The sequence below is a fragment of the Nelusetta ayraudi genome, unplaced genomic scaffold (genome assembly GCF_046127955.1).
Source record: "Nelusetta ayraudi isolate G7.1 ecotype Tasmania unplaced genomic scaffold, CSIRO-AGI_Nayr_v1 ptg000195l, whole genome shotgun sequence".
Classification (NCBI taxonomy): domain Eukaryota; kingdom Metazoa; phylum Chordata; class Actinopteri; order Tetraodontiformes; family Monacanthidae; genus Nelusetta; species Nelusetta ayraudi.
This window is the reverse complement of record NW_027466244.1, coordinates 389,519-397,500: the sequence shown is the minus strand read 5'-3', so window position 1 is coordinate 397,500 and position 7,982 is coordinate 389,519. Positions and strand designations below refer to the sequence as shown.

Sequence of the window (7,982 nt, the reverse complement as noted above, 5' to 3'; positions counted from 1 at the left end):
TCAGCCTGCACATGACTAAACCACTGACCCTGAAACATGAAGAGTACTAAAATAGCACAGCACATGGGCACACACAGTCCTCTCACACTCTGGTGATCTACTCCATTTGCTATCCAGGCTTTTGTAATAGCCAAGATAAGATAAGACAAGATAAGATGAGCCCTTATTGTCCCACTTGGCAAAGCATCTGCTCATCCCCGATTCTCATTCCAACATGAGGGTGAATTAAAAACAGCAAAAGGTAGTTTTAGACTTACATTATGATTTTTTTTTATTCAATCATATTCCCTTTAGTCGTTGCCATATGTTGTAGGAGTGTGTCACAAAAATCAAGTCAAACAAGCACAAGAAAAAAGCAGTGAAAGTACTCTAAATAAATTATTCAAGAGAAGAGCTTTAAATCTGAAACTGTCAGACAACAAAATAACAAAACGCTATTTTAGACAGTTTAAACATACATACATTTATTTTAAATAACACAAGATGTCACCTATACTTACTCTTCACTTGTAATTCCTTCACCTCAGGAGAAAAAACGAAACAGAGACTAAACTTGTTTTTCCTGTGTTTCAACTTCCAAACAGTGTTTTAGCTTTTTTTTATGCCACCACATGGAACCTGGATAATTACAGTACCGCAGCAGCCAAAGGCACATGTGCAAGGTTAGAAAAAAAAAAACAACAAAAACTTCTTATGACCTTTTCTGTAACAGTGCAACAAGATCCCTCCTCAACGTTAAACAGATTCTTCAAGTTCAAACCAGTAAGTGGGACATACCACTGGACCTGTACCATTAAAAACACACAATTGTGGCCAGTTGACATTGCAAAATTCTTGTGCTGAATGAGCTCTTCAGCAGGCAGTGGCCCATTTGGATATAAATCTAACCGTTAAAACAACCCCGAAAATATGTTAGAAAAAAAATAAACCATGACAACAGCATGTTATTAAAACTCAGTAGTCTGGAGTCAGAGTCAAGTCCAGATAATATAATGGTACACATGATGCAAGCAGTCACAGAGACATTAGGAACTAACACAGTTATGGCATAAAAACAAGACTAAAACAAAAAGCCATGGATTAATTTCGAGGTAATAAGCTTGCTCTAGATGTAACTGATTAATTCACACCTCATCACCCACTGTCACAATGTTAAAACTAATGGACTTGATCTCCTGTTTGACAGTTTAACATCCACAACAAAGACAAATCACAACAGAGCATATAAGATGTCAGTCTCCGGAGTCTGGACGTGACACTTTTGGGTTTGTTGCCCCCCCTCGGTGCTTGCGACGTCATGAGGGACATTCTGAAGGTCGTAAAGGAGGGTCTAGAGGGCAAAACTGTGAAACTGAAATGCCTCATCTAGTCCTAGACTATTGGTTAAACAGAGCTTCCCATCAGTGTTTTCTCCATAGTATGTATGTCATGAGAAGGATCAGACCAGCAGAGAGGCCTGCAATGACAAACTGGTGGATGGAGAGGACGTTCTCCAGAGTGTGGATCCTCTCCTCCATGGCGCTCGTGTGGAAGTAGTCGTAGACGCCAGCTGTGATGCTCCACACCGCCCATACAGCGTCCACCACCAACGGCATTGTGAGGCAGTCTGAGGGGCTCAGCTGCAGCATGAGCGGTCAACACCAGGAGAAGGAGACAGATCAACAGTTCAACATTAGGCAGCAAAGGATCTTCAACCCCATGGCTGTTAACAGACATATTTCTAGTCTTGCGACAACTTTGTGGAATAAAATGAAATTAATCACTGTCCATTTTAAAATGCCTGGTCAAATCTCAGAAATAAATTAAATAAAAGGCTTACTCAAGTATTTATTAAAAAAAAAAAAAAGAAGAAGAAAAGAAATTGGGACAACAATAACCTGACTAAATTGTCGACCTGTGGATACATCACTGATGGGGACGTTGGACTAAAAAAAATTTTTTTTTAACTTGAAATAAACATTTGAACACAGCCTTGAAATGAGCAGCCAGCTTTATTTAGTTGGATTTGTAGTTTTCACCCCACAATTTTTTTTTATTTTTTTTTATAGAAATTTTATCCTTGTGAGTGGACACATATTTTGTTGATTGATCACTGGACTGGAATATTAAATGTGAAACGAGGCTCTATCTAAATATTGCAAAATTCGGAAAACAATACGACAATACAAAATGCCGCGTACATGTAGATTCGCCCAACTCGTTAAGCGTTGAAGTATCGCACCCAGCGCAGGAATGAACATTGGTGGCGTTCATTTAGCCTGCTAGCAAAGCTACAGTGGAGATCATTTTCGCAGGCACTGATTTCATACGTGAGTCACATCTACTTACGGCGCGAGCTTCTCCAAACGGGCAGCCATGCAGTTGAGGATTTACTTGTAATTATAAATTGCCTTTTAGATCCCCGTGACACATCCGAAGCGTTAGCATGTTTCAGAAGTAACCCGAGATTCCCATCTTTAGCCACTTCCGGTTTCCCGATCAAGACTCTCCGCCTCCACCGGCACACCGGCGAGCACCAAGTCAAGTGAACTGCTTGCACATGTGACCCAACTCACGCATTTAGTAAATTATTTTTTAGTCATCGAATAACACTTTGTCAAAAACAGCGACGATATTTCTCCCAAGCAGCGTTTACGTTGACGTAAGCATCACTTAAAGCCCACGACGTGTTTTGCCACCTTTAATAGTCTGACCAGCTGCCGCCATGAGACGCCATACTATGGTAAAGTCGGAAGCTTCGGGCTAACGCAAGTCTTTCTAAAGCTTTGACCACTTCATCGATAAATTGCAGTTCCACTCGGTTTGTCCACAGAATTATTCACGGTCTCCCCTTCGAAAAGCGCCAGGCGCGGTGGCCAAGTGGTAAGGCGTCGGTCTCGTAAACCGAAGATCGCGGGTTCGAACCCCGTCCGTGCCTACCTGAGTGTGCAGGTGAATGCGGCAATTAACATCACTTTTGTCGAGTTCCTCTACTACTACTGCATTGTCGAAGGACGCGACGACAATAACGCGAGTTATTAACGTCATCAACAGTAAGTACATGTTTGTTCTTCACGAGGAGGTGGCTACACACCAGAGAGAGAGAGAGAGAGAAGGCGTTTTTGGTGCGAGCCGATCATTTATGTCATTTACAAAGTCTCTATTTACTTGATGTTGGCTAGTCTGTGCTGACAGATCATACATACACACGCGCGCGCGCGCGCACACACACACACTTCAACCGATGATACCATGCGGGAGCATTTTTAGGCTTCAGCGTTGCCTCATCGATAGGTGGAACTGTCATGGTTTGGACGCGTGAGACGTGATTGACCGCAAAGTGTCATTGCAGTAACCGCACGTGCTGCTGTCGCCATCGTGCGGCGAGCACGGGGGGTGGGGGGGAACCACTGGCGAGGAGCCTTTGACCTCGAATTGCGTTCATTCTACGAGCTTTCAAATACAGGCTGAAACCCTTTGCGCACGGGACACGGGATACCCGGGGACCTCTGGTCATTTGTAATAATGACGCAGGACGTCTGGTCTGGGATCCTGATCCCGTGCGAATGCGCCGTGTCTGTATATAATCTGTGAAGTAAAAATTCCACCACAAAATACCAGCATGCGGTCAGAAACATTTCTCACTCTTTCAGATGGCGTCTGACGGTTTGCGTGCACCGCAGTGGCATCACGTGCAGGTCTTCATGTCAGTGAAATAGAGTAAAATACAGACTTCACTTATCCCGTGCGAAAGCACCGACAGAAACACAGACGTACCGGAGCTCCCCGGGTAATTATCCCCCTGCGAATAACTCAGTTGGATAAATTCCACCACAGTGGCTTTTTGCCTGCTATCTGATTTATTGACTTGAAAAGCAATACAGCGAGACTTTGCCACAAAACCATCGACACCTTCTTTTTTTAATTCAAAGACAGATGGAAAGATGGATGGATAGATGGATGGATAGGTAGGTAGTTGCTCATGCCAAGAGAAATTCAGCTTGTTGCAGCTGTTACACGGTGTTGCGACATGTTTCTGCTGCGGAGGCAAACTGCCGAGGCTGCGAGTCGTTTATCAGTCTCCACATCACTCTGTCACACTGCGCGTGTGAGCGTTCACAGCTCTCGATAAATGACGTTCACATGCCCCTTGGGTTCCATCTTTATGCCCTCCCAGTCCAAAACGTTCCCCCTGGTGCTGTCCGGCAGGACTCTGTCCCACATGTTGACGTCACCGATCTCCCCCACGAAACTCTGCTTGGGGTCGAAAATACCGATGGTGGAGTCAGTGTCCTGACCCAGGATCACACAACCATCGCCGGGCACTGTGTAGCCGGGCTTAAAAATCTTTGCCAGGCTTTTCTTCCCGTCCATGAAGAGGGATGCTGCACCGGACCCGGAGTCCCAGGTGAAGCACAAGTGGGTCTCCTCGGCATTGAGGGTCTCGGGCATTTTGAAAAGAACGCCACTTTGTCTGAAGTACAGCGATAATCTTTGCACAGGGACAGAAATAGAAACGCTTGAGTTATTTTGACGATGTTTTTTTTTTTTTTTTTCAGACAGCTAAAGGTTCTCGCTGCCCTACCTGCCGTTCTTTTCGCGCCACAAATTCAACTCATCATAGCGTCTCGACCGGTAGGCGAACAGAATGATCTCCCGCCTGCCGCAGAGCTCGGTGGCAACTCGCAGGCAGAGCGTGAAGGCCTTCAGGCTGAGAGGCTTCAGTGGGTAGAGCTGCACGTAGCTGTTGCTGGTCTCCTTGGGAAACACCAACGACTGGATGGCACCCTCTGAAACACACAGCGTGCCATAGAGAAGAACACTTCATTCCCTCGAGGACGGCGTGAAGTCTCATTTTGTCTGAGCAAACGGAGAAACCTGCGGAGGAGAAAAGAAAGCATTCACGTCGTTTAGAATTTGGCGGCTGAAACTAGAGGCCGTATACTTACCAAGCTAAGGGCAGGAGTTCTTCTGCGGACTATCGCAGTTCAGGGGCTTTTATAGTGTTGCTCACCCAGATCCACCCAATGGCAACGCAGCAGAAAAGAAAAACATGACGTCTTTATTTTGTGAAGACAAGGCTCTTGTTTGTTCTACCTTGCATGCTTTGGTGAAGTTCCCGCCTTCCTCAGAAGTGTCACTCAATTGTAATAATTCTAACTTGAGTTTATACAGCGCCTTTCAAAAAACACACTTGGTGCTGTGTGTGTGTGATTCGTCTTTATCAGCTGATGTTTGACCAACTTGTCAGCGTTGACAGTTGGGTGGCGTCTCTCCTTCTGTCCGTTGGCCTCTCCAGCATGCAGGGGAGACAAATTCTAAACGACGTGAATGCTTTCTTTTCTCCTGTTCTAACTGTTCTTTATTACAAAAGCGCAATGCAAATTATCTGAACTTGAGTAAATAGAATAGTTAAGGCCAAATCAAAAGAAAAAAAATTGCCACAATATATAATATAAAACAATTAAATGGTGGAAATAAATATTGTCAGATGAAACAAAAAAAAATGTATTGCTTTTCATACAAGCAATTTATTAGCATTATTAACATTAGGCTATTATTATTATTCTTTGACTGTCAGTCTGCCTGCCTTCATAGGATTCATCATGGCTTAATTGTTACCTTAGTTCGCTGTGTTAGCCCCTACAGCAGACCTGCGCGAAGCACGGCCCCCGGGCCACATCTGGCCTGCTGTGTGTCCCTGTCCGGCCGCGTTGAGGCAGTCATAAATTCCGCGGGTCCGCGGGACCTCAGCGCTGTTTCCCACAATAACTTCTCTGCATGTTGTCTGCACAAGCAAGTTTTGGCAAGTTTGCAAACTACGTGTTCAGGTGCAGGCTGAAGGCAGATGGGGCCGGGTCCTACAAGGTTGGGTCTACTGCTGCGGTGTCATGTCATTGCAAATTGCGCATTGTTGTCGTTGCTGTGTACATTCTGGCACCCCTATCAACTCATTAGGACGAGTCACAGACGCCACCAAGTGTGTGTTTTTGAAAGGCGCTGTATAAATTCAATTCCTGATATTATTATTAAGTGACACTTCTGGCAGAAGGTCTGCCAAAACATATCAAGGCAGAACAAACAGAACCTTCTGTTTGTTCTGAAAGACACAAACCTATGAAAAACAGTTGACTTAATGAACACAATCTAACTACAGTTACACAATATCTACAAAACCTATTACAACTGTTTACACATAATTAGGACGAGATAACGTCAAGGCGTGTTGCCAAATGTAAATTTGATGAAAGACTGCAAACTTTGACACAGGTCATAAGTTTATATTCATCTTCTCCAAATCTTTTAGAAATAGTTGACAATGGTTTTCCATTATTACCCAATTAGCCATCATTTCATGAAAGTCTTTGAAAGTCCAGGTTCCACATCAGGGACATTTTTATAGATACATACATGGAAATCAATGTTAAATCTGGGTCTGCTAAAAATAAATTACCTAATTGTCCTCAAGCAAAATTAAAACCCGGCAGATCATTATTCTTTGAAAAAAGTAGGAAATCAATGCCTGAGCAAAAATGTTATCCTAATGAAGAATAATGTTAAATACATTTGCTCTAAAAGACAAGAGTAGTGTCAAAGCCATGAATGGCTTTCTGAATCAACGCAGCAGAAAATCCAGAACTTCAACTGCAAAGTTTGAGTTCTACTTCCAGTAATATTAAACACTGATGAGCGTCGCTTGATGTTTGTATCCAGAAATGTTTGGGACAGTCAAACCCTCTGAGACGATGAAAAAAGAAGACACGGAAACATTCAATAGTTTTATTGTGAAAAAGTCTTCCTCTTCACACCGCCCCCACCTGGTCACTGTACAATCAATAATTTAAAAAAAAGGGAGGAGGAAAAGTCCTTTGGCTGGAGTCTGAGAACGTCCTCACACGCGCGCACATGCTTCAGACCAGCAGAGTAGTGTTCACACCTCATCACCCTCACGCCATCCACGCCTTTACTACACAAGACACCACCAGGGGGCGCCTTTGCACCGCCACTTATGTAATGCAAAAACATTCCCATCTTTACGCCATAAGATTCCAAAACAGGACAGAAAAACTCATTAAAAAAAAAAAAAAAACACTTTATAAAAATGGTGCATAAACACTGAGGAAGCCGGGAGGCAAAGGAAGAATCTTAACATGTGTTTTTTAATGGAGTGACAGGGCGAAGGGAGCCGATAATAAAACATCACCGACACACCTGGAGGTGGGGGAGGAGGTGGACAACAACTGGACGTCAAACTCCCCATCGACCTGCTGCTGCTTTTCAACCTCCAACCACGACATCATCGTTGGGAAAAAAAAAAAAAAAAGAGACCAATTTGAATTCGCCTTCATCCACAGAAGCAGAAGCCAGCGGGCCGTTGGTTTAGTGCTCGGCAGGGACAGGAAAGAATCTTTCCCCATTTCAAAACAGAGGAGAGGAGGAGCAGGAGAGGAGGATCAGAGGAGGAGCAGAGGGGGAGCAGAGGAGGAGCAGAGGGGGAGGAGCAGAGCTGGAAGTTTCTGACGGAGCCTCCGGAGATCCAGCAGGAGGAAATCTATTATTCAGCAGCAGCGATGAATCATGGGACAACATACAGAGGTGGAGGCGATGGCGCAGATCAGAAGGGGTGTGTGTGTGTGTGTGTGTGTGTGTGTGTGTGTGTGTGTGGGAGGGGGGGCGGGGGGGTAGTCGGAGTGTGTTCCCGCTGGAAGAACTGCAGCGTCGCTTCAACATCAACACATTCCCTCTGACCTCAGCAGGGATGCAGCGCTCTGCTGTCCCGTCGCACTCGAACGCACCTCCAATAGTCAACCAGAATACAACGAGACGCAGTGTGGTCCTTGGAGACGACGCTTGGGTAGAAAGTTGAGCCCCATCAGGCCGCAGCCAATCACCAGACAGGACACTTAACAGAGCCCCGCCCGGCAACTGACGATGGCTGAGGTAAAAAAAAAAAAAAAACGCCCCAAAAAAAAACACATGGTGCAAAATGGAAGGGATAAACA

General features: G+C 44.7%; 1 protein-coding gene, 1 long non-coding RNA gene and 1 other non-coding gene across 3 annotated transcripts; 1 reads left to right on the top strand and 2 right to left on the bottom strand.

Moving 5' to 3' along the window:
• Positions 1 to 242: 242 nt before the first annotated feature.
• On the bottom strand, positions 243 to 3,003 carry LOC142881466 (uncharacterized). The gene is made up of 2 exons (XR_012925582.1): positions 2,329 to 3,003; positions 243 to 1,619 (listed from the first exon to the last, which is right to left on the bottom strand). It is a non-coding gene; the product is annotated as an uncharacterized LOC142881466 (long non-coding RNA).
• Positions 2,846 to 2,917, top strand: trnat-cgu (transfer RNA threonine (anticodon CGU)). The gene has a single exon. It is a non-coding gene; the product is annotated as a tRNA-Thr (tRNA).
• A 901-nt stretch (positions 3,004 to 3,904) lies between the features above and the next one.
• LOC142881479 (C-reactive protein-like) lies at positions 3,905 to 7,280 on the bottom strand. The gene is made up of 3 exons (XM_076015777.1): positions 7,192 to 7,280; positions 4,565 to 4,801; positions 3,905 to 4,471 (listed from the first exon to the last, which is right to left on the bottom strand). The coding sequence occupies exons 1-3, from the start codon at positions 7,278 to 7,280 to the stop codon at positions 4,096 to 4,098; spliced, it is 702 nt and encodes a 233-aa protein (XP_075871892.1). The 3' UTR covers positions 3,905 to 4,095.
• Between the last annotated feature and the right edge of the window lie 702 nt (positions 7,281 to 7,982).